This window comes from Poecilia latipinna, unplaced genomic scaffold, assembly GCF_001443285.1.
Source record: "Poecilia latipinna isolate Pla-1442-1.1 unplaced genomic scaffold, P_latipinna-1.0 Scaffold1171, whole genome shotgun sequence".
NCBI lineage: Eukaryota > Metazoa > Chordata > Actinopteri > Cyprinodontiformes > Poeciliidae > Poecilia > Poecilia latipinna.
This window is the reverse complement of record NW_015113787.1, coordinates 1-23,422: the sequence shown is the minus strand read 5'-3', so window position 1 is coordinate 23,422 and position 23,422 is coordinate 1. Positions and strand designations below refer to the sequence as shown.

The following is a 23,422-nucleotide window of genomic DNA, read 5'->3' as shown; positions in this document are numbered from 1 at the left end:
TCAGTGTTTGCGGAAGTAAATGTGGATGCTAATAGTGGAGCATATCTTACGATTTTAAAGTTGTTGTCCGACAGGAGCCAGCTCATTAGCAACTCAATCCTCATTGTCGTCCAACATGGCTGATGATTTCTTCCCGCTTGCGTGTATCAGGACGCAGAATAGTGACGTTTCTCGAGTATCAATGACGTTCAGGTTGGACGAATACGTTATACAGATTCAGGTCACGTTTGAAAAGATAGGTTATATATGTATCGGATTTAGGACCACATATCCAAGTATCCTGGGTCGCATTAGAACAAGTATGATCTGTGTTGTTAAGACTGTCATGAAAATATCATATACAGGCAAAAAAAAAAAAAAAAAAAAAAAATCGGTTTTGGGTCACTTCAGGCTTCAGACTGCAAAGCCTAATTTTCAAGGCATCCATGCTAGATTTTAAGTTCAGAGTAAGAACCCTCATACTTTCCAATGCTGAAGTCCGAATTTCAGGTAACATTTATCCTGACTAAAAATGTGCAGCCTTCAACCAGTCACACAGACAATATGTTTAAATGGCGAGTTTTTCCTTTTCTTCGGGACACAATAACTGAACGACAACATCATGTTCTACTTAAAAGAAAATCTTCAAAAAAAGAAAAAGAAAAAAGAAAAACACTTTAAAACGTGTTTAATGAAGTGGTGGTTGTTATTAAATAAGCGCCACCGCACAAAGCAAATAATATTGGATATATTAGTTTATCTTCTTTTCCAAACACAGCCTAAAGTAGTTTGTTGAAATAATATGTCACCGATCTCGCAAGATAAAGTGAAAACAATGGGATGAAGTTTGCAAAAATACGATCAACGGTCCATTTAGTTACCTTTCAAAATAAAAATAAAAAATCAGTTTTAGAAACTTACACAAAGTGCAAAAGAGGTAGCGGTACAGTTTTAATATAATTATTAATGTACGCGTGTGTGTCCGATTTGTCATATCAGAAATAATATTTCTCAAAGTTGTTTTTTATGTTTATTTATTTATTCATTTTATCATCACGTAACAGTGAGCGTTGTGTTTTCTTTACTTTGAAAGTAAAAAACGGAAACTACCTCTTTCGTAATATCAGACTTAACACGGTTGGAGGTGTGGATGGAGGCGAAACTTTGATAAAAGTAGCGACGGCGAGAAGTTTCTCTTTCTTTTTATTGCCAATCATAATCTTCTGGCTTGGGAGCATGTCCGGTTTGTTTATGACGAAGAAAAGGCTCCGTTTCCTCGATGGCGACAACAACACAGCTGCTGTTCCTATGACATGACAGTAGAGCCGAAAACTTAAGGAGCCAAAGTTTGAGCAACAACTTCGTCGTAACTATTTCAGTTATTAACGTTAGAGGGGGAGAAAACGGCCGCAACAATGGCCAACATCGCCTTGTTTTCGATTTGGGCATTTGTTTTTAGTCTCAATTTCGGAGCGACGTACTGTTACTTTTCAATACCGCTGAAAATTTACCCGGGGAAATATAATTTCACCACTGAGGCCAATTTGTCTTCTGACCGGGTGGTAGCGCTGAAATCAGATGGAGAGGGTCTCTCTCTGGCCTCTGATCCCAGCGGCACGGTCAACTTTCTGGACATGGTCAACAACCTGCAAGGGGACTCTGGAAGAGGCTACTACATAGAGATGTCTATTGGCACTCCTGGCCAAAAGGTACTGTTTCACCTCCACAAAGTGTAAATATTTGTTTAATACCTCATTTGAATTAACAGTTGTTGTTTTTACTTAGTTTATTGTGACTTGTACTTTGCTTTTAATGATATCGTGCTTTCTCTCAATCCCTTCACTATCTTATGCGAGTTATAGAACGCACTTGAATAATAATGGTTTGAGTGTAACATGAAGGAAGGGAATAGTTTATGATAAGAGTGACGTAGTTTATTGTGAGACTTTATTAGCCTTTTTAGTCAGGGACAATTAAGGTAAGACTGAGCCAGAGCTGTGCTGCAGCTGGCTTTACCAGCCTTGGGGTCTGTAAGGTAGGCTACAGCTTCCCACTCACATGCGCTCACATGATGCTGCCTGTGAGGACCAGTGTTTCTTTCCAGGCAGCTGACTGGGATTATGAGGCTCCCATGGAGCAAAGAACAGCCCCAGACTTGTAAAAAATAAAAAATAAAATAAGAGCTATTGTTTCAGACATACAATTTGCTTGGTAGGTAAGCAAACAAAATCTTCAAAAAGGTTTGGGTGTCAAAACAGACACATTCATCTGAAATTATACCAAGATCATTTCTGCAGGTTATAAATGAAGAGTGTTGCAGAATTATAACGCTAAAATGTGAATGGATATTTCTCAGTTTATATTAAAACCTGAGAAACTTTATGATGTAAAAATGTGCCTAATTTTATGCTTCATTCAAGGCATTGAATATTCAATGAATAATCTTTGATCAATGTTATGTGTTTTTAGGGATTAGAATAAGTGTCCATTGACTTTGATTTATTAAACCACATTTGTTATTGTAGAATATAGTTTCACTATTACAAACAGCAACAGAGGATATTCTGCCTTAAAACAAAAACACATCCAGCTTGCAATATTTTTCAAATTAAACATTTATGCTAAATCCTGAAAATAAGGTATAAAATACTTCTAATCCCTTTTTATCAATTCTGGACCTTGCACAGGGTAAATAACTATGTCTTTACTGAACAAATCAGCTGACTTTTTGTATTTTAGTACTTGAAAACTCTAACTAACTGAGTATTTAGTTGATTTCTCAAAACAAATCAATCAAACTTTGGACCAGAACTGCAGCAATAAGCCCCAGTTGTGTTGCTAAATAAGATGAGAAAGTCAGGGTAGGTTTACTTTACATTGTTATTGGACATATTTTTTAAACTGGAAACAAAAGAGGCAAATAAAAGCAGTTTTCTTTTTTTTTTCTTTTTTTTTGGGGTGACGGGACAGCCAGGGGTGTAATCACCTGTCCACCATTTTCAAAGAAAATAAATTAACGGAATTAATTTATTTTTAAATTAAGTTTTAAATGTTTTTACATGAAAAACAACCCTTGATTTTTAGCTGTTAACTGTAGCTACCTCCATGTAGAGTCGCACAGAAATAAACACTATTGTGAAAAAGGGACATTTCATATACTGAGCAGTTGTTACTATGTTGCCAAACAGAACACAATAAATGTATTCAGTAATATTTTGAAAAGTAAACAGGTTACAATAAAGATCTCATTGCACCACTAGTGGAAAAAGAGTCCAAACAGCCACTGCAGTAATCCAAACAAGACTTAACCACATGTTTTGGGGGGGAGTGGGGGGTTTGCCAGCATTATTTACAATTTATTGTGATTATTACATTATTGCTGATGCTAATCATGATTCTTCCCCCCTCCTCCCCCCTCGATACCAATAAACTGTGTGGTTATTGGCCATCCCTATCTCCTGCTTCAATTCTTTGAGTTGCAAAGAAATTCTGCCAGGGGTAATCTGTCATCATTTTATTCATCTAGTAATGTAAAATGCCTAACAAGATCATGTTAATGATTAAGAGGGGCTAAATGTGCATGAGTGGGGAATTAAGAATACATGAGGCCTTAGAGGTGGCAGCGATTTGCCATTGTGCTCTGAGTGGAAGCGTTTGAAGCAGAGCTTAAACCAAAGGTGAATTATCTCATTAGTAAGTTGACCTGTTGCCCTCGGGCCTCTCAAGTTAAACAGATCAGAGCTTTTAAGGCTCCTGTGGTGAAGCTTTAGTTTCTCAGGCTCGCAGAGGCTTATCAGTTCTACATGCTACGAGGCTACAGAGAAATCAAAACTGTTCTTTTAGAAAATATGAGGTTAAGTGTCGCATATGTTTGACTAAACTGTCTTATTTAAATAAATCCACCTCCTCAATATTGAGGCATTATGAGGCCAGGCATGAGAATGAAGTCCCAGATGCACATAGATAAACTCAGATGTTCAGCCAGTCTACAAATTACTCATTTGCTTTTTATAAATTATTTCATATACAGTGAACCCTCGCTATAACGCAGTTCACCTTTCACGGTATCGCAGATTTTTTTGTGCAGTTTTTTTTTTTTTCACAGTATTCTGTGTCCTGATTGACCCTATGATTGGTAAAAACAGTGTCCGCGCTTCTTCTTTACCTGAGTGCCAATAAAGTTACGGTATTTAATTCAGATAGCCATTCAGGAGATGGAAACTGAACCATAAAATTCATTTATCTGAATTTACAAACATTTCATAATTTTTTTTTCTCAGTTTATAATCTATTAAAAACAACACTGAACTACTACAAGGCTTCTTAGAGTGCGTGACAAGCAAAACATCTTCTAGTTGAATTATGACGAGACAAAACGATAGTTATTTATAAACCGTTGGCAGATAACTGGGAAAAACACACTTACAGTACTGTCATGTGAATCTTCCATGAAATCCCCTCGTGTTTATCATAGTTTTACATTCCACTTAATAAGCAGGTGCTGCAGTGATAGATTCAGACATTTAAGTATTGTCCTACGTATGCATGGATTGGTATAAGTTACTCCCTGTATCATAACCTTGAATAAACCACCACAACTTCATGGTATTAAATTATTTCTAGTTCTATATCCAGGTAGCCCATGATTTTTAATAACAGAAATCAAACAATTTGATTTAAAATATGTTTAACTATCTACGTTTACGTTTAGACATCATAAGCGTTAAAGATTTTTTTCCAGAAATGCAGCAATTAATTAACCAGGGATTAAAATCAACCAGCAGATGATAAAAGCACCAAAAAAAAAGGTTTGATCATATTTCAATTAATTTCCATTTCATGGTTAAAACTTCAACTATAAACCTCTCAATAAACAGCACTTTCTCCGATGTGATGCACTTTTTATGTTTTGAGTATAGCTAAAAAAAAAAAAAAAAAAAAAAAAAAAGGTCAAGCTGCAAGTTAGGGACATTAAAAGGGATAAACTCATAACTTCTCTTCGATTAAGGTGTGGGATTAAATACTATTTCTTCTAAAAGAGGAAATCTGCAGCTGGTTTCTCTCCTTGTAGTCAGAGATTGATATATTTACTAGTAGAAGTAAAACAAAAGACCAAATTAGTTCCAATGTGTCACTGTGGACAAGAAAATTGGAATCATCAGATCATACTGAGGCCCTATGAAATCAGATTTACTTTTGTTTTAATTGCATTAGCCAGTCCACCTACGTAGAGACCAGTCACTGTGATGTCAGTAGTTACACCTGCGTGTTACGTGACGGGACAGGTGAACAAACACCTGTTTCAGGTTACTTTCTCTGGACACAGACCCAAGGAACAGGATGAAAAGTAAATACTGCTATGACAGTTTTAGGAAATGAACCCACATGACTGGTTTGTGTTGTATAGTCTTACAGTGTCTCTTATTGGCAGTTACTGTGTTAAATTGTAGATATGACTATTGTGTAGTGTGGAAACGTTTAGAAAAGTATTTGTATTTCTTGACTTTATTCCTCATTTTGTTTAAGTGCTGCAGCCTTCTGTCCTTTTTATGTGTCCTTTTGTTTTTCCTTCCTTTCTCATGCACTCACCTCATTTTCTTGTGTTCCTCCTTTCTCTTTTTCCATCTTCATATCACACCTCTATTCTTCCCTTTGGACCTTTCTGGTTTTTGCGAGTAGAATACATACCCGGGACTTTAACTTGTTATTTTTGTTTAATTAATTACATAGATTTGAACGCGTTAAGAATGTTAATGCTATTAATCAGTTGTTTTTTGTTGGGGTTTTTTTTACATACAAAGGTTCTGGTCAGAACCCTGGTTTTTGCGTGTTTGTGATACAGTTGTAAATCTGACGCACAGGTGACATATGTTTGGCAAATGAAAGCAAAGAATGACAAAGCCACTTCTCTTGGCCGACTGGGGGTTAATTTTTGCTTCAAACAACGATCTGATACGATGCTGGAAAATGTGATTGTTGCGTGCAAGTCATACAAAAAAGAGTTGGGTTTTTTTTTTGTTTTTTGTTTTTTTTTTTTGTTTTTTGTTTTTTTTTATAAATTGCATGAATGATCAAGGGTTCTGAAACACTTCAAAGCCAAATGGGCATAATAGCACATTCCACCAATCAGATGGTTGAATGATGAAAAAAAAATATATATATTTACTGTTGAGCTCATGTCTATTTATTCAAATGTTTTTGAGCAAAAATGGTTTTTGAATTAAAAATGTTGCTTTATAGTTATAGATTCCTAGCATTTGTTTCTTGTAATTGGCTTACAGATAATGGAAATCCAAGACTCAGTGACTCTGAAAATCAGAATACTGTGAAGACGGTCATTATTATGTGGCATAGATGGGATTATAATCCAAAGAAAAGAAGCAGTTTTACCACCTTTTGATATTTCTGCCCAGATGAGCCGGCCATTAAACTTTGCTTCTCTTGGCATAATTACAGCGAGTCCATTACATCAGTTATTCACGCCAGCGGAGCTCAATCCACTTCGGTTTAAATTGGTTATTTGTTGCCAGAATGTCCTGTAATTCAATGCAATTGGGTCACACTCTCGGTATTATACTAACTAAATCATGATGTGATTACAGGGCCGCGGTGTTAAACAAGGCGCTATTCAAATCAGCCTCTAATTGCTGCATCTGTTAACATGTGGCACAGCCGGGCTGAGAGAGGCTGCAGAGAGCCTCACATCTGCTAATTGCTACAAACAGGTAGCAGATGCGCGTTGCCACCACGGAGCCGCTGCCAATTAGGCAGTGAGTGTTCAACTGCAGGCTGCCGCGATGAGAGAGCGAGAGAGAGCGAGAGAGAGAGAGACAGAGAAAGAGAGAGAGATTTGCCTCAGGCTCGGGAGCTAGACTAGAAGAAGATGTGGGACATGGAGACGAATAAAAATGCCCTCACTGTCTGTCCTCACAAGTGTTTTCCAGTCAGGCTTGTTTGGCTTGTTTAGGCAGTGGACTGCTGCCATGTACAAGGCGATGGTGGGGAGTTTTATGGTAATGGGACCAGAGCCAGCCCAGTAAGGAGAAACCCATAAGCCTAAACAAGAACAAGTTAATTAAAAAAAAAAAAAAAAAATCATGATTGGTCTTTTAATGCCATTGTTTCATAATGTATGAATACACACCTTAGCTTAACAGTAAGAAAGTGTTTGTGAAACAAGTTTTGGAGCAAAGCATGAGGAAGTTATTTCTGGCATGTCTCTCTCTCTCTCCACTTTTAACATTTTTAGCTCCTTCCTGCTAGTCCACTCTGTTTACAGTAAAAGAAGACTGATCTTAGTTGGACTGCGTCTGTTTGCTGCTGATTGAAGGACTAAAGATTCCACAGCCCGTAGAGATCGGCGAATTTGTGTCAGATGTGGGAGGAAACAGGTGGTTGTGGGGCCTTGTCATGGCAGGGAATGCTTTTCCATGACTGTGGATTTGGCCTGTGCTTTAGTCGAGGAGGTGGCAGATCTCCACTGGCTAATTAGTTCATACTCGCTGACTTGATGCCTGGAAGACAGAATTATATCCACTGCTGCTCGCCATTCCCCACATGACACATACCCAAACGGCTGGCTGGGTCATACGGTCATGTCAGGCGCTCGAGGCTGTCATGTTCATCTCCCAGATAGCACATTAGAGAGTAATTATGTCACAGTCTGTGTGCTGTATTTTGTGTGTGTGTGTGTGTGTGGCTTAACAGCAGTTTGTGTGATTGTGGAGTCTGCGGGAAGAGTAATGTGCCAAGTTAATCTTTCTTTTTCCGCCCAACAAGCTTACAGTAAACTCTAACACGGGGTTTTCTTTTTCTGGTTTAGTGCCTCTAAATAAAATATAATGCGACTTAAAACTCTGTCTGCTTGCGTCTGCTGTCTTTTTTTTTTTTTTTTTTTAACAGTGTTGTTTTATGAGTTATTTATGTAAGGACGTGCAGCTTGTATCAGTTGTTAAAGCAAACTCTTCCTTGTGTGTTTCAGCTCAACATCCTGGTGGATACAGGCAGCAGTAACTTTGCTGTGGCTGCTGCTCCACACCCATTCATTACGAGCTACTTCAACACTGCACTGTGAGTGGCACAAACACCTTGTGTGGCAAAATTCACATGCTCCTGAAAATAGCACGACACTACAGTTGTAGATCACAGAAACAATACATGCACTTCTGAGAATTTTTTTTGGTAATTCAGCTGAAATCATTTGCTTTCTAGATGCATAACAAACAGAGAGATATAGTTGCAGACTCTCTTTCTGTTAATTTTGCTGACTATGGTTTACAGCTGATGGAAACCTAAAACTCAGGTTCTCAGCAAGAATAGAACAACCAAAATAAACATTGTTTTTTTATACAGAAGCTTTATGCCATATCCATTTTATGGCTTGTACAGTCATGGTAAAGAATGACTTGACTCCCTCGAGAAGGAGAGGGTAAGCCACAAAAGAGCATAGTTACAAAAGCTGAGTGCTCTATCCAAATATATTTGTGGAAAGCTCAGTGAAAGGAAAAAGTGTGATCAAAAAGTAGACAAGTAGTGAGATAACAACAGGCTAGCAAGCATGGACTGCAGTGGGAGTCAGGACTTGAAGAGCCATGCAGGACATGGGCTACAACTATTACATTTATCGTATTAAGCCACTACTGAAAAATAAAGATTGAACTCAGTAAGCCAAAATCTTTATTTCAGATTTTGTAAAATTTTGCATTTCAGTTGGAAATCATGGTCCCAGTATTTGGAGACAGACTAGAGAATCCAAGTTGCTTGAGCTCAAAAGTGTTAAGCTTCCAGTCAGTGATGATTTAAGGTGCTAAGTCCTTTGCTGGTGTTGGCTCACCTCCAGGAAATGTTCGAGCTCTTCTGCTGAAAAGCTTTTTGGAAATGCTAATTTCATTTTCCAGCAGGGTTTGGCACCTGCCCAGGTAACCAAAAATATGAATATGTGTGTTTATTACCGTGGTATTGCTGTGTCTGACCCCTGACCTAAGCCACATGGAGGAAAACTATGGCGTGTTGTGAAGAGAAAGATGAGACGCCAGCGATTCAGGCTGATCGACTCCATGCAATGCCACATTGATTAATAATTCGTACAAAAGGAGCTCAAATCGAGCATTGAGTTTGCATACTGTATAAAACTCAATTTTTTTTATTGGCTTTTATACTGGAAATTTTCTAAGAAATTATATTTTGGTGCTTTCATTAGCTGTAAGCCACAATAATAATCAAAGTTAACAGAAATAAAAACTTTTTTTTTTTTAAATGCAACTGCAATCTTTTCTCTTTATTTTAGTTATTTAGTTGTTTTTTCCCATTGTCTTAATGTTGTCTCTTTGTGTAAAAAAAAAAAAAAAAAAAGCACTATTTTATTTCACGCTGTCTGTCTCCTTCCTCTCCCCAGCTCTAGTACCTTCCAGTCAACTGGTCGCTCAGTGGGTGTCAGGTACACACAAGGCAACTGGGAAGGTGTTCTGGGAACTGATCTCGTCTCCTTGCCCAAGGGCCCAAATGGAACCATTGCTATCAACATTGCCGCCATCCAATTATCTGACAGCTTCTTCTTACCTGGAATCGACTGGCAAGGCATCCTGGGGCTGGCCTACCCAATGCTGGCACGGGTGAGATGCAGACTCTTTAACTTTAACCCACTAAGACCTTTTAAAGATATGTCTCAAACAAGGAGATAAACAGCAGTCAGATCACAACAAGCATGCAACTGTCCCGTCAGGCTCGGTCCTAGCTGCTAGGAGGACATGAATACATGCTATGTTGAGTTGGATATTAAATGGTCAGAATCAATTAAATTGGATAGTGCAGCTATTAGCAGTACATTGTCTATTAATATTGTGACTGTGTCCAATTTAATTTACTCACAAGAGCTGTTCTGGACGCTGCGGCCTCTGTCGGTTTCTCTTCACAGTGAGAGATACAGTTTCAGCACGCTGCTCCAGTTAAATAGGCTAGGAAAGATGCTATAAAGTCTTTGCAATGTATGAAATGACTTTAAAAATAGATTGGTATTGTAACAATAAAAAGCTGTACAAAGGAAGATGATTTGCTTGATATAATGTTTTGTCTTCAGTGCAGTACTGCGTAAGATCCCGCTCTGCATATCTTTCACGGTTCCGCATAACTTCAGTGTGAGATCTTATCTTAATGTAGTCACTGATGTTTCACATGACAACAGAATGGTTGCATTTTCTTAATTAATTTTCAGCAGCCTGTACTGTGATGCTCTGCTTTGTTCTCTTAAAAAACACTATTTTCTTATTTGATTCAATCTCATTTCCTCTGTATCATTATGTATTTTCTGAATGAATTTGATACAGATAACTTGCTTCCCTTTTGAGACGTTCAGGAGCCTAAAATTTGCATACAGAACTGTGGAAAAGTACTTACTCTTACAGATTTCTTCTGTTTTTGCTCTCTTGTGTCACTTGTACACATGTTAATGTCAGACAATAACTTGTATTAATACAGAAAGCAGTTTTTGAATGATGGTTTAAGTAATTAAAGGAAGAAAAGAAACTATCCAAACCAACCCGCCTCTTTTTGAAAAGTAATTATACTCTAAAGCTAGTAACTGGTTGTTCCACCCTTGACGGCAACAACTATTTGCGATAACCAGTAAAGAATCTTTTACGTCGCTGTGAAGGAATCTTGGCCAACTGTGCTTTGCAGAATTCATCATCACCATCACCATCTTTGTCTTATTTTCATGTTTGTTTGATGACCCGATGTGTAAGTGAAATACAAAAAAGTAAAAAACTGGAAAAGTTTCAATGGGTAAAGACTTTTTCACAGCACTGTAAAATGTGACAAAATCCAAATCGCTTGACCTTGTTGGCTTTCTTCGACATGATAATTTAGTTGGGACCAGCACAAGAGATTCTTTCTACCTGAGCTGACTGTGGTAACCTTTGGGATCAAATGCCAGTGACTAAAGAGCAGATATGCTCACACTGACCACTTTGTGCTTTTGTTGTCTCTGAAAAGATCAGGTTCAGCTTGCCTGAGAACTACTAGTCATGCTTGGGATAACACAGAACTGACATGAACAACTTTGTCACCAAAAGAGAGAACATTGTTTGGTCAAAGAGCAGAACTCTTGTTTTGGGCCTGCAGGTCATGCACATACCGCGGTTGTTCTTTTTGGTCCGAACATTTTTTAAGAATTACTTAATTTCATTACTGCATGTCTCGATCTCCAGTTGGTCTGCTATTGATGATTGTGTTTTTCACAATATCTATTCTAAATGGGAAAAGGCCTGTAACTATGTCAGGTGGAAACTTCACTAATTAGGTAACTTCTAAAAGTAGTCTATTGCACTAGATCTTTTACGAGTATTGGATGTAAAGGAGGTTTAATTCAAATATGTTCTACTCTGTTTTAGTTTTTATTCGTTAAGAAAATGGAAACACCTTCATTTTCTATCCATTTCACGATTGCGTGCTATCTAGTGCACTACATAAAACCCCAGCAAGGGGTAAGACTATTCTCTCCAGACAATGTATAAGCTTATGTTCCAGTGTTTAAATTGACGGATGGTGATTGATTATGCCTTTCTTGTCTCTTGATCAGCCCGACTCCTCCGTGGAGCCGTTCTTCAACTCTGTGGTGAATCAGCTGGGAATTCCCAACATGTTTTCTCTGCAAATGTGCGGGGCTGGCCTGTCGGCCAGCAGCGCAGTCAACCCTCCTGCTGGCAGTCTTGTAAGTATCTAACGACTCCGGAGAAGTCTGCCTAAGTAATACTTTATATACTAATTCATTTCGAAATCGGATTACTCTTTAAAATATTATTTGATATCGGCTTTGAGTTTTCACTTTTGAGTTGGGATCTTTGTTCTCTTAATATAAACGGTACCAGTTGCGCTGAAACACTGAAATGCTGTTCAGCAGTTTCTACTCGCATGATGATTTAACACTAATTGATCAGAGCAGCCGAGTGCGTTTTAAAAACATAATAGTTGATGTGGTTGTGTGTCAGCATCTTTTCCCTTTGGATGCCCACTCTGGTTAAAGAGTGACTCATTAAACTAAGATAGCTTCCTGCTGAGAGCAGGTCTGTCTCTGTTGCACACACACAACCTCGGTACCCCTCACATGCTGCATCATGTGACTCTCTGATGCTGACAGATGGATTAGATGGCAGGAGGTCCCTGTGTGTTTATGTACTATGCTGTGCCAGAGTGTGAGCAGATGGATAAACCTGTGCTTTTTTTTTTTTTTTTTTGGGAGATAATGGGTGGAGCTGAACCAACTCTGTACCGAGGGTCGATTTGGTACACGCCTATCGTAGAGGAGTGGTACTACCAGGTGGAAGTGTTGAAACTGGAAGTTGGAGATCAGAGTCTGAATCTGGATTGTAAGGAGGTAAACATCAAACTCTGTTTTGATTCTCTAACTGTCCTGTCTCTGACTTTAAAATAAGGTGCCACCCACATTTATTGGCACTCCTGGTAAAGATGTGTTAAAAGGATAATAAAAAAGCCATCTTGTCTTCTAGCAGCATAAAAATATCTGAAAAAATCCAAAGTTTAATTTCAGTATATTTAATGAATAAGATAAAAATATGTGTTGAGAAATAAGTTTTTAATAAAATCGCAATGCTCTCGTCACTATTCCTCTTTGGACCAATGCTCCTATTCTGCATTTTCTGTTAACTTTGATCCATTTTGAAGAATAAAGTCATGCCTTAAATGGGCCTGTTTTCAAAAAATTGCTGATAGAGTAGAACAGCAGTAGGAGAAGTCACAGTGGTTACAGACAACAAAGACAGAGTCGGTTCACTTGAAGTGAAACGCTTTGGATTTTATGAAACAAACTTGGGTTGTGAAACCCAGAATTGTTCTGTGACCTGAAATTTAAGCAGGACTTGGTCTATGGGCAACTAATACTGAAAGTGACTTCAATTTATTCAATATATTTTTCAAAAATGCATACAAGAGTTGTAAGTTAGTTCTCAAAATATAAGCAAATTTGTTTGGTCAAAATAATATTTATTACTAGTAATGACATGTTTTCTATATTCCTTATAATGTATTTATATCCTACTTATTATATAATTTGTTTTTTATTCTTTTGTAGATAGTATAATTAATTTTCAGCTTAGCATTTTGTTTTCTACATACTGTGGAAGAACACTCTGTTGCTGGTAAATCATTGTGTTCAAAAATGTTCTCTTATTTAAGTGTAAATAATAATAATAATAGTAATAATAATAAAAGGAATTTCAATAAGTACCATAAAAATCATTACAACATTTTTCAAAATTAGGCAGCGCTACTATTGGGGTTCCCAGATGTTTTGGGAGACAAGCAGGCCCACATTTTCACACCTCCTCTACCGTACTTAATAGTGAGCATTTCTAAATGTTGATCCTTGGTTTCACATTACACCCACCAGGAACCTTGGTTGGTGAAAAGTCTCACGTGTCCAAAGCACACAGTTCTCAGTCAAAGTCTCAGTAGAGTTTAACAATCTCCACATATTTACATTTGTGATGACAAGACATCACTCTCATTGACATTAGACTCTGTGTAACAAACTGTTATGGAGACCTAGGATCTCAAAATTGCAAATGGGGAAAAAAAAAGAAAAAAGTGGTTTTCAAAAACTTCAGCTTTTTTTTTTTTTACACTTCTTTATTTCAGCATATGATCCCAGCACAGTAGTTGTCCTCAAGCTTCAAAGAATCTGTTTACATCTAAAACAGGAAAAGATGTACTAGTTGGACGATGTCAAAGGTCATTTTTATTCTCAGTAGGACAATTATAAATGTAGCTGACTTACAGTGCTGCTGAGGAGTGTAATGTGGTTTACCTCCTTGTATTTTATTCTGTTTGGGGTTTTTTTTTCTTCAAGGCATTTCAGAGAAGCCTGTTGAACTAAGAAAAAAACACTGATGGTCTCTTTCTTTCAGTATAACGTGGATAAAGCCATAGTTGACAGCGGGACGACACTGCTGAGACTTCCTATCAATGTCTTCAATGCGGTGGTAGAAACCATCACACGCAGCTCTCAGGTACGCTGCCTTCTTCTCACAGACAATGATGAAACATGTTGTCAGAGCAAAGGGATGCTGAGGAGAATAGCACACACTCGCTGTTTAAGGATGCAGTAGTTGTAGGTGGAAGGGCTCATCGTTTTTCTGCTAGGAAAATAATTGTCTTGCCTTCATGCAGATGGGCATTTGCAATACTCTTTATGTTTTTTCTAACCTTTTGAGACTTGAGATCGACTTCAGCAATTATTCAAGTATACTCTCATTCCTGCAAAGCTTATAGATCAAAGATGACATCAAAACCTGCTTTGGCGCAGTAGTGACCTTCTGTTCTGTCTTCCTCTGTCTCTGTGATTTAGATCGAGAATTTCTCTTCAGGGTTCTGGGATGGCACCAAGCTTGCATGCTGGAAGAAGGACGAGAACCCCATGGAGCTTTTCCCAAAGCTTTCAATTTACCTAAGAGCCACCAATGCCAGTCAGTCTTTCCGCATTACCATCCTGCCTCAGGTAGATATGCACAGAAATTAAAATCACAGCTCCACCTTTCGCCCATGTCGGTCTCAAACTGACCAACGAGACTAATGATTGTTTTGCCGTTCTGCAGCTTTACATCCAGCCGATCGTAGACGCAGAAAACAACCTGGGATGCTTCCGTTTCGGTATGTCCCCGTCATCGTCCGGCCTGGTGATCGGCGCCACTGTTATGGAAGGTTTCTACGTTGTGTTCGACCGCAGCCAGAAGAAACTGGGCTTCGCACTCAGCAGCTGTGCAGGTAAGAAAATTACGCACTAAAGACAGGTTAAGTAGCAACATTTCAAGAAAATGTTCGATGGCAGCCTAATGGTGCCGCTTGGTGTTAAACATTTCCGCACAGAGTGACTTTGAACTTTCTCCTCTCATATCCTGCTGGAGCCACAAGCTTGTATTTCATTGAGATTTTATAGTCCAACACAACTTGGTCCATAACTGTAAAGTGGAAACAGAAAAGAATAGTTCTCGGCATTTTTTACAAATAGAAATCTGAAAAGATTTTCATGCATTTGTATTTAGCCCTCTTTACCCACTTACCAATAAACAAATCTAATGCATCCAATAACATTCAGATGTCACCTAATAACTAAATTAAGTCCTTCTGTGCCCAAGGTAATCTAAGTATAAAGTATAAAACAAGCCACACAGAATAGTGGACCATAATCCTCAAAGCTCCCCAAGACATGCAAAAGATTTTCTTCTTCTTGTGTTCCCTCACAATGAGTTGGCAAATACATCTTGGTCTATTTTACATACAGTCATGGTGTTAAGAAAAGTCAATATAAAGTTGCACATAGGTACACTTTTAAAGATCCTCGGTGGAAACGTGTTTCCAATATATATCAGGTAATTGGGTGTTCATGTTTGTTTGTATAATACATTTCGGTGGACAAATAGCTGATGGCATGAAATGGAACCGCACATGACAATGGGGCCTTTCTAATCAGACTACAAACTTGCTTAATAATCAGACCCTCTACTGTCTAAAGCTGTCAGTAGAGGGCAGTATTACCCCATAAAGATTATTTAAAATAGTCCAAATAGTTTGGCTTTTTTTCCCTTCTTACAGAAAGTTTCTGTCATGTTTATGACAGAAACTTTGCTCTCTGGCATTTTTGCACATAAATTTATGGTGCGTTTGTATTCCAAAGAAAAACACATAAAACTTCAGATATCTCACAAATGAAAAAATAGAATAGTGTTGAAATTTGTTTATTGTTCCACAATAGGAAAACTGTGGTGCAACAGCTGCAAAGTGACAGGCTGTCGAAGCACATGGATTCACATAAAGATGAGAGAATATAGCATACATGCACAGAATAAAATGCAGTGATTAAAAATAGCCTACTCCATTTCAAATTAATGTGCATTAGGTAGATTAATTTAAAATATGTACAAAATGTGCAAATGTATGTATTTATAGATAATGAACTATAAGTAACAATAAAAACTTTGTAACAGCAGAGATGTGCAGATATTGTTTAAAATGAGTAAAATATGTGCTAGTAACTGTGTTAACGTACATGTTAAATACTCATATTGTAACTTTGGACAGTAAAGCTTATCTTATTTAATGAACTGACTAGTAAATACAATATTATTTCAAGATGATGCAAACTTATTGCGAGGAAATGCAATGAGAAAGAAAATTCTGTGTCCCCTACAGGACTCCATATATTTCAAACTTTTATTTGTAAATATTAAAAAAAAATAAAATCAAGTTTAATTTTCCCTTCCACCTCATCTGTTGGTGAAGTCCAGAAGGTTTGAGGGATATGAAAACTTTCAAAAGACACGGAATAGACTTGAATTAATTAATAACCAGGATACAAGCGGACTCCAAGTTCAGGTTGACGGACCAACACTTTGTAATATTTTGCTGACCTGAAGCCACTCAGAAAACATTGTCCCATGTGCAGAATCCACCTCTGGTGTTTTTAGCAAGTTATGCTCATGTGCTGCATCAAGTATTAAATCGGGTGAATAGTTTGGTTTTGTATTTGTATGAGCTTTGGAGAGGGCTCCTGTTCACATCGTAAAGTACAAAGGCCGACTTGTTGGAACTAAGCAAACACTCTTGAAGCAGATGCTGGCTTAAGGCTGAGGATGCAGGCTTGTGACGTTTAGTTGCCTACTTTCCTCTCTGTTCTGGCACACAGACAAACGGCCTATTGATGCTCTTCTGTGAAACCAGGAATTTCAGTTTTAAACATGAACCTCAGGATATTACCCTCCAGCTGACAGCTTTATTTAAGAAGCTGCTGGGCACTAAGTGATATGTAGCACATTTTGTTTATCACAATAATCTATTAAATATAATATAGTTTGCTGAGGATATAGAAGGGAATCTCCTTTTGCATTTGTTCAGAAATTGCCCCTTTTCTCTCCGTTCATTGGATTCAAATTTTTATTCATCAGTAACATGTTTAACTTACATTGACTTGCAAAAGCTTTCGAGCCCCTTGAACTACTTCCACATTTTGCCACATTAAAACCACAAACTTCTATGTATTTTGTTAGGATTTTGTGATAGACCTGCACAAAGTAAGGCGTGATTGTTGTAAATAAAACTCTGAAGAGTGGGATGTCAACACTTTGTAGAGTCACTTGCAGTCTCTTGGGGTTCGCCTCTACCAGCGTTGCACATCTGGAGTCTGAAATCTTTCCTTATTATTCTTTGCAACATATTTTAAGCTCAGAGTGGATGGAGAGAATCTGAGGACATCAGATTTTAAATACTTGATAAAGATTCTTAAGTGGATTCTAACATAATCTTTCTAACACATGAATATTTTTTGATATAAACTCTTCTCTGTGTAGTTGTTCAGCTGGAAGGTGAAACTGTGTCTCAGTTTCAATTTTTTTTTTTTTTTGCATTCATCTCCATCTTCCCATCAAAATTGACAAGTCCTCTGTTTCTGGTAAAGAAACACCAACTTCACCTGGTTCAAATTCTGTTTAAAAAAAAAAAAAAGCTTATATTCAACACCTTTTGCTATCCAATTATTTATTGTCTAATTGAAAGAAAAAAAAAGTAAACAGTTCAGCCCCACACCGAGTTTAAGTTGAGCAGAAAGAGCTGAGCTTTTATACATGCTAGAAGTATTTTTAAGCTGCAGATGCATTCTATTACATTTTAAATGAAAAATCTCCAGAATATGCCAATAGTTCTAGTAACTGAATAATTGATTACTAAAATAATCGGTTACAGCCATAAATTAGCATTTTTTTTTTTTTTTTTTTGGTGATAGTAGGGTTTCTTGCTTCTGAGCTGTCTCGCCTTTGTTTGCAGTGAGTGACGGAAAGCCTCTCTCAGAGATCGCCGGGCCCTTCTCGGCAGCAGACGTGGCAGCAGACTGCTCCGGCGGCGTGCTGAAGGAGCCCGTCCTGTGGATGATCTCCTACGCCCTGGTGGCAGTCTGCGCCCTGATCCTCATCGGCCTGCTGCTGCTGCTGCTGCTGCCCTGCAGGCACCGTGACCGCGGGGAGATCACAGACGAGTCCTCACTGGTGCGGCATCGCATCAAGTGACTGCGGGGAAACGGACGGGCGAGCGCGGTCAAAGGACTGGGAGACAGCGGACAGAGCCCGTCCAGAGCTGAGGAGTAGAGGGTGGAGGTCAGTTTGCACTGACCAGCCATGCTGAATAAGAATGATTTTAGGCTGGACTCATAAGCTTGGCCCACGGAGGTAGAAGGACAGTTGAGCTGCCTCTTAAAGGGAAATTCCACCTAAAAACAGCTGATAAAAAAAACAAAACAAAACAAAAAAAACGTCCTAAAACAGCTGCTAGAGCTGAATGTGTGCTCCAGTGGTTGCATTTTTCTTCCTCCCACTTCTACTCAAACAAAGTGAACGGTGTCAAGATAAAAGGAGGACCCTCTGACTACGGCTTTTATGAACCTCAATGCAGTGAAGTCTTGTGGTTGTGACTCATTTTTTTCCCTAATGGGAAAATTAATACACTAAGAGTGTGTTCTCACCCTATACATCTCAATTGAACCAAGTTATTTGGTAAAATGTAGGACATAAAACACAAAGCTCCACCAAATTATGAAAGTCACAAAGTATCCCGTCTCTTTGCTGCACATCGACCCAGCTATGAGTATTATTAGAAGTAAGGAGATGAGGAGCACCTTTGGACCCTTCTGTGTTTTTATTATTCAAGGGACGTATATTTTAAAACTCAGTGTCGATTATCTACAACAAATCTTTCTTTTTGTAGTTTACAACACTTATGCCAATTCTATGATTTGATTGTTGGGGCTTTTTGTATGCTGACTCTCCACTCTTAAGTGGGGCAAAAAGAAAGTTTGTGGGAATAAAGCTGCTCAGATAACCGTTGGTAGTGCTATTGATACTTTAAAACAACAGGTTTACTTTGCCTGCAGTGCCTTTGTTTCTTAGCTCTCTGCTCAAACTGATCAATCGTATCAGCAGGTTAAGATTCACTCTGCTGACGTGCACTTTGTCTCCAAAGCTGATCAACAGTATAATACAAAGCGACAGATCAATATCTGTTATACAATTTTTTTTGTATTGTGATTTGTGTAAATCTTTCAGATTTATGTGTTTGAGAGGTTTTTTGTTGTTGTTGTTGTTGTTGTTGCGCTATTATTTCTGATCCTGCAGCCTAATGTCAAAAGGCTACTTCTATACAGCACCTTTCGTTTTACAAACCAAGAAGTATATGTGAAGGATTCCTGAAGTGCATAAGTTGGAAAAACATCTCCTCGTTCTGGGTAGGACTATGGTTTGCAGTCCTGTAAATCTAACTGACTTGATGGCTTTCAAGTAAAAAGTCTTTGCACATCAGCCAGATTAATGCTACACAAGACGACTCACCAGTAAAGCTGGGGAGGACAAAAAATACTGTGTGGAGTAATGTAGATTCAAACCTCAGTGAGTTGTCCTGAGCTGCACACTCATACTTGTCTTACTAATGTTGCCCAAAGTCTGAACTCTGAACATGTAAAACTTTAGTTTGACGTACACATGAATATTTGACTGTTCATTTATTTAACTGTCTATGCTTTCAGTGCCAAACATTGTTAACTGTGTTGTGAATAAAATCATTTGGGACAAATCAAACATTTTAAATTAAAAAAATATTTTGGGAGCCAAAGAGAAAAAAAATGTATTCTTGTTTTTTGTTTTGTTTTGTTTTCTTATATATCAATCCCACCATTGTCCAGCTTATTTGGGCTTCAACGGCATTTGAATTTACCAGATTTTGTTTTGCTATTTTTAAATGTGCTACACAAGTGGAATACCTTGTTCTATGCTATTCTATGCAGATGCTCTGTCTGCACTGGTGAAGATTTGCTTACCTTGGTGAGCTGAATGCTTACAGACTGAGATGGCAGAGGAATTGGGCTCAGTTTCTTATTTAACAAATAATTAAAAAACAACTTGGGGCATCAAAGACTGTGAGTTGTAAAGGCAGCCATTAGACAGTTGTGTGACAAAGTTCAGCTTACAGATTAGTTCTGTTTTTATTTTGTCTCCAATAAATAAATGTTCAACATCATCAAGCTAATTTTAAAGTCAGGTAACTTGCGTGAAAATAAAATGCAGCTTTCAAATGAGTTAATATTTACAGGGGGAAAGATGATATAAACCAATGGGACCCTTTGTCAAAAAACTAATCATCCCAGATCATTAAGTTGTGAGTAAAACTGCGATTGACAATGTCTTTATGGACGGCTGGGTTTGCTCACTAGCCACACCCTGGCCTGATTATTGCTTGACCTGTAGAATAAAAAAAAATATTTAAATAGAGCCAGTCTGATAATATCAATAAGATAAAACATCTTAAAGTATCACATCACACCCTTATCTAAAAATATAAGGGAGAGTCAATATCCCCAAATCAAGAAAGCATTGAAAAGCATTGAGTAGTAGTGAACCTATCCAGGAGTGGTTGGCCTTTTAAAATGATTCCCTAGAGCTCGACAATTCATCAAGGAGGGCACAAAAGAACCCAGATCAACATCTCAACACTGCATTCTCAACAGAATGTTTTTCCAAAAATGTCACTCAATTCAAGTCACTGTACTTATCCCAAAGGGAAATCAAAATGTTGTAGAGCACATCATCCAACTGTGCTCTACAACACGTTGTTGCAGATGGCGATGCTGTGGCCAGGAAGGCTCTCCAATAGCAGTCAGTGTTGCAACGAATCTGAAGAGGCCTCTCAGTGAAAACTACCGGGGATATTTCAGAAACGGAACATTTCAAACCTGGTGGTCGCAGTATGATGAACTGTGGCTCACACTGATGGAAACGTGTGAACTGGGACAACCTGCTTTAGTTGGCAGGGCCATAAGTTCACAGCTGGACGACGATCCAGGTCATCACCAGCAGATGCAATTTTAAATGGCTCAAATAATGAAATATGTTTTTATTTATTTTTAATGTGACCTGTATTTAATTATTTAAATAATAATAACTCATAAGTTTATTTGTGTAGTACATTTCAGCATCGGTGCAGTTCAAAGTTCTTTACATGATAAAAACATAATACACTAACTTATTATGAAACAAGCAATAAACATATTTTCTCAATGGCCATCATAAAAAATCATCAATATTCAAATATACATACAATATATTGACCCATATTATAGTTACTGTTAATCAAACGGGTAGTTTTTATCCCTTAATTTAAATAAAGACCTTAAGTATGGCCTAGTCAAAGTTCAGACTAAGAAAAGTTAAGAACAGTCTTAGTCTGTTGCAATAAACAGTCTGAAACTTTTAAATGTGACAAACCTCTCTCCCCCTCAAAAAAACCAAGATATAATCAGTAAGATAACATACTTTTTCAGAGAGACAATAGCTTAATACTTTCATAAAACACATGGCGTCATTGTTTTATATTCCATATATCTCTTTTTTTTTCCACCCTCCCTGTGGAAATCCTTTTGCTGTTAAAAGACATTTGGGACTTTCTAGATATGGGGGTAAGCAGAGATGTGTTAATATTGTGACTGATCTGTTTTTTCTTTTAGGCTATGAAAACATTTTTTAAGGAAGTAAAAAAAAAACAATCTGCATTATACAGGGTTACAGAGGAACATGAAGACAATGTTAAAATGCAGACAACTTGTCTTGTTAATCGCCTTTGGTCCCGTCGTCAGACATCTTGATGCTTCTGTAAACACAAAGTAGAAACATCGCTATGAACCCGGTTCCACATTGCTTGCAAAGTGGACTAAAAAGACCTTTTCCTGTTATTTAAATAATAAATTACATTTAAATAACTTCCAAACAACATTTTAAGAAAGCAGATCAGAAAGCCAGTCTGCACTATTGATTGGCAGAACTGGGTCAACTGATTAATTGTGATTAAATCACACTGATCACAATGATTAATGTGATCCTTATCAGCCACAACAATGGCCACATGTTTGTATCATCTCCTACTCTACAGCCACACACTTATCAAACAGTTGAATAAATGAAAACAAAGAAACACCCCATGAGAGACTTTCACCTGCATCTGTCGGTAAATCCAGTTCAGATGGTGTTTGATGTTGGTGTAGACGCCTGGTTTATTCTGTCCGTTGCAGTGTTCCCCCCACACACCATCACCTAAGAGCCACCACAGTCCATCCATCTGGGCCACCAGGGGGCCGCTGCTGTCCTGCTGAAGTTCACGCAAATCATAAACAATCACTGTGATCCGGATGCGCAACACAAAGACTCAGACTGATATGATTTTTTTTTTTTTTTTTTAAATGTTCTTTGAGGGATTTATTTTTATCAATGAAGAGGACTGAATAGTTGCAGTGATGTGACATCATGGTCAGCTGAGCTCTAAATGAACATGCCTTGTAGGGCTGTGCTGTATAAGTGTTTTGTTATAATACACAAAAAGGCGTTTATTTTAATCTGCTGCCATGTATGCAGGATAATGTGGGACTTGTCCAACTGTGCCTTAAAGCAAATTACATAAGAGCATAAAAATGCTTTAAATTCCTCCCTGAACAGAAACCTATCTGTTTGCGGTTGAAAAAGCAGGCAGTCATTTGTCTGGGCGCTCTCTCTTTTACAGCATCAGGTGAGTTTATTATCGATACGATCTCAGGAAATGCACCGCTGATGCCTGAACACAAAGCAGCGACTGTCTGGCTTTGCTCAGGGCAAAGTTATGCAGCAAACTCTGTCAGCTGTTTGTGATACATGTGCATCATGTTGCTGGTGAGTTGCTCTTACATGGCACACGCCGGTTCCTGGTTCTGACTCTGCGGCGCAGAGCATATCCTGCGATATCCTGCCGCTGTACGCCTTGGAGCTGTTGCACTCCGCAGAGGGGATGAGTGACACCGCAGCCTCCATCAGGTACAGAGAACCAGAATCTGAAAGAGGAACCAAACAGGTGAGCTACTCATCCTCGCTTTTCCTCTCTGAGCGTATCGCTCTTCAAAGACGTTTTAGGTCCTGAACTTTGGCGCCATCTAGTGGACAGCTTTGATTATTAGAACCTCTGTCTCACCTTCGTTTGTTGCGGAGCCGAAGTACGTCACCCAGCTCTCCTCGGGCTCAGTGATGTTTAGACCAGCATTGGGGAGACACACGGGTCTGACTTTGCTGGAAGCTGCAGCAGGAAGATGCTCAGTTTTAGGTTTAACAGAGAAAACATTCGTGCTGCGTTGATCAGAGTGACTCTTTAGTGTTGGCTTTCTAAGAAGCGAATCTAAAAGGCTCCGTCTGGAGCCACATTTCAACCACAACCTTTGATTTATCTTATAGATTTACTGGCAGACGATTACAAAGTGACGGAAATGGAGATGGTTTTCAAAAGTTTTAAAAATAAAAAGTGTGGTGTGCTCAGCGTCCATCACTTTGTGTTAGCACCAATCTGACCATGCTGTAATGCTTTGAACGATGTTTATAACGTGTTA

The 23,422-nt window shown here is 38.3% G+C and overlaps 2 protein-coding genes and 1 long non-coding RNA gene across 4 annotated transcripts in view; 1 reads left to right on the top strand and 2 right to left on the bottom strand.

The window, feature by feature from the left end:
- The window catches only part of LOC106960254 (uncharacterized), a 16,712-nt gene extending 16,565 nt beyond the window's left edge, over positions 1-147 (bottom strand). For both annotated transcript variants that reach the window (XR_001427533.1, XR_001427532.1), the window contains exon 1: positions 51-147. This is a non-coding gene — a long non-coding RNA (uncharacterized LOC106960254). The remainder of the gene's footprint in view (positions 1-50) is intronic.
- Positions 148-1,090: 943 nt separating this feature from the next.
- Positions 1,091-19,600, top strand: bace2 (beta-secretase 2). Its single transcript, XM_015053255.1, has 9 exons — positions 1,091-1,688; positions 7,961-8,049; positions 9,374-9,590; positions 11,555-11,686; positions 12,215-12,349; positions 13,899-14,000; positions 14,339-14,488; positions 14,586-14,754; positions 17,806-19,600. Exons 1-9 carry the CDS (start codon positions 1,395-1,397, stop codon positions 18,042-18,044), a joined length of 1,527 nt encoding a protein of 508 aa, XP_014908741.1. The 5' UTR covers positions 1,091-1,394; the 3' UTR covers positions 18,045-19,600.
- A 1,707-nt stretch (positions 19,601-21,307) lies between these two features.
- Positions 21,308-23,356, bottom strand: LOC106960256 (transmembrane protease serine 4-like). The gene is made up of 4 exons (XM_015053249.1): positions 23,014-23,356; positions 22,734-22,876; positions 22,012-22,164; positions 21,308-21,669 (listed from the first exon to the last, which is right to left on the bottom strand). Exons 2-4 carry the CDS (start codon positions 22,854-22,856, stop codon positions 21,652-21,654), a joined length of 294 nt encoding a protein of 97 aa, XP_014908735.1. The 5' UTR covers positions 22,857-22,876; positions 23,014-23,356; the 3' UTR covers positions 21,308-21,651.
- Positions 23,357-23,422: the final 66 nt, after the last annotated feature.

Bases quoted from the DNA above. Each gene is read 5' to 3' on its own strand.
- LOC106960256 (XM_015053249.1), bottom strand. From the start codon at position 22,856: ATGGAGGCTGCGGTGTCACTCATCCCCTCTGCGGAGTGCAACAGCTCC. The intron at 22,165-22,733 runs GTAAGAGCAACT...CGTGAACTTCAG, and splicing joins CAGGAACCGGCGTGTGCCAT to CAGGACAGCAGCGGCCCCCT.
- bace2 (XM_015053255.1), top strand. From the start codon at position 1,395: ATGGCCAACATCGCCTTGTTTTCGATTTGGGCATTTGTTTTTAGTCTC. The intron at 11,687-12,214 runs GTAAGTATCTAA...TTTTTTTGGGAG, and splicing joins ACCCTCCTGCTGGCAGTCTT to ATAATGGGTGGAGCTGAACC. The intron at 14,755-17,805 runs GTAAGAAAATTA...CTTTGTTTGCAG, and splicing joins CGCACTCAGCAGCTGTGCAG to TGAGTGACGGAAAGCCTCTC.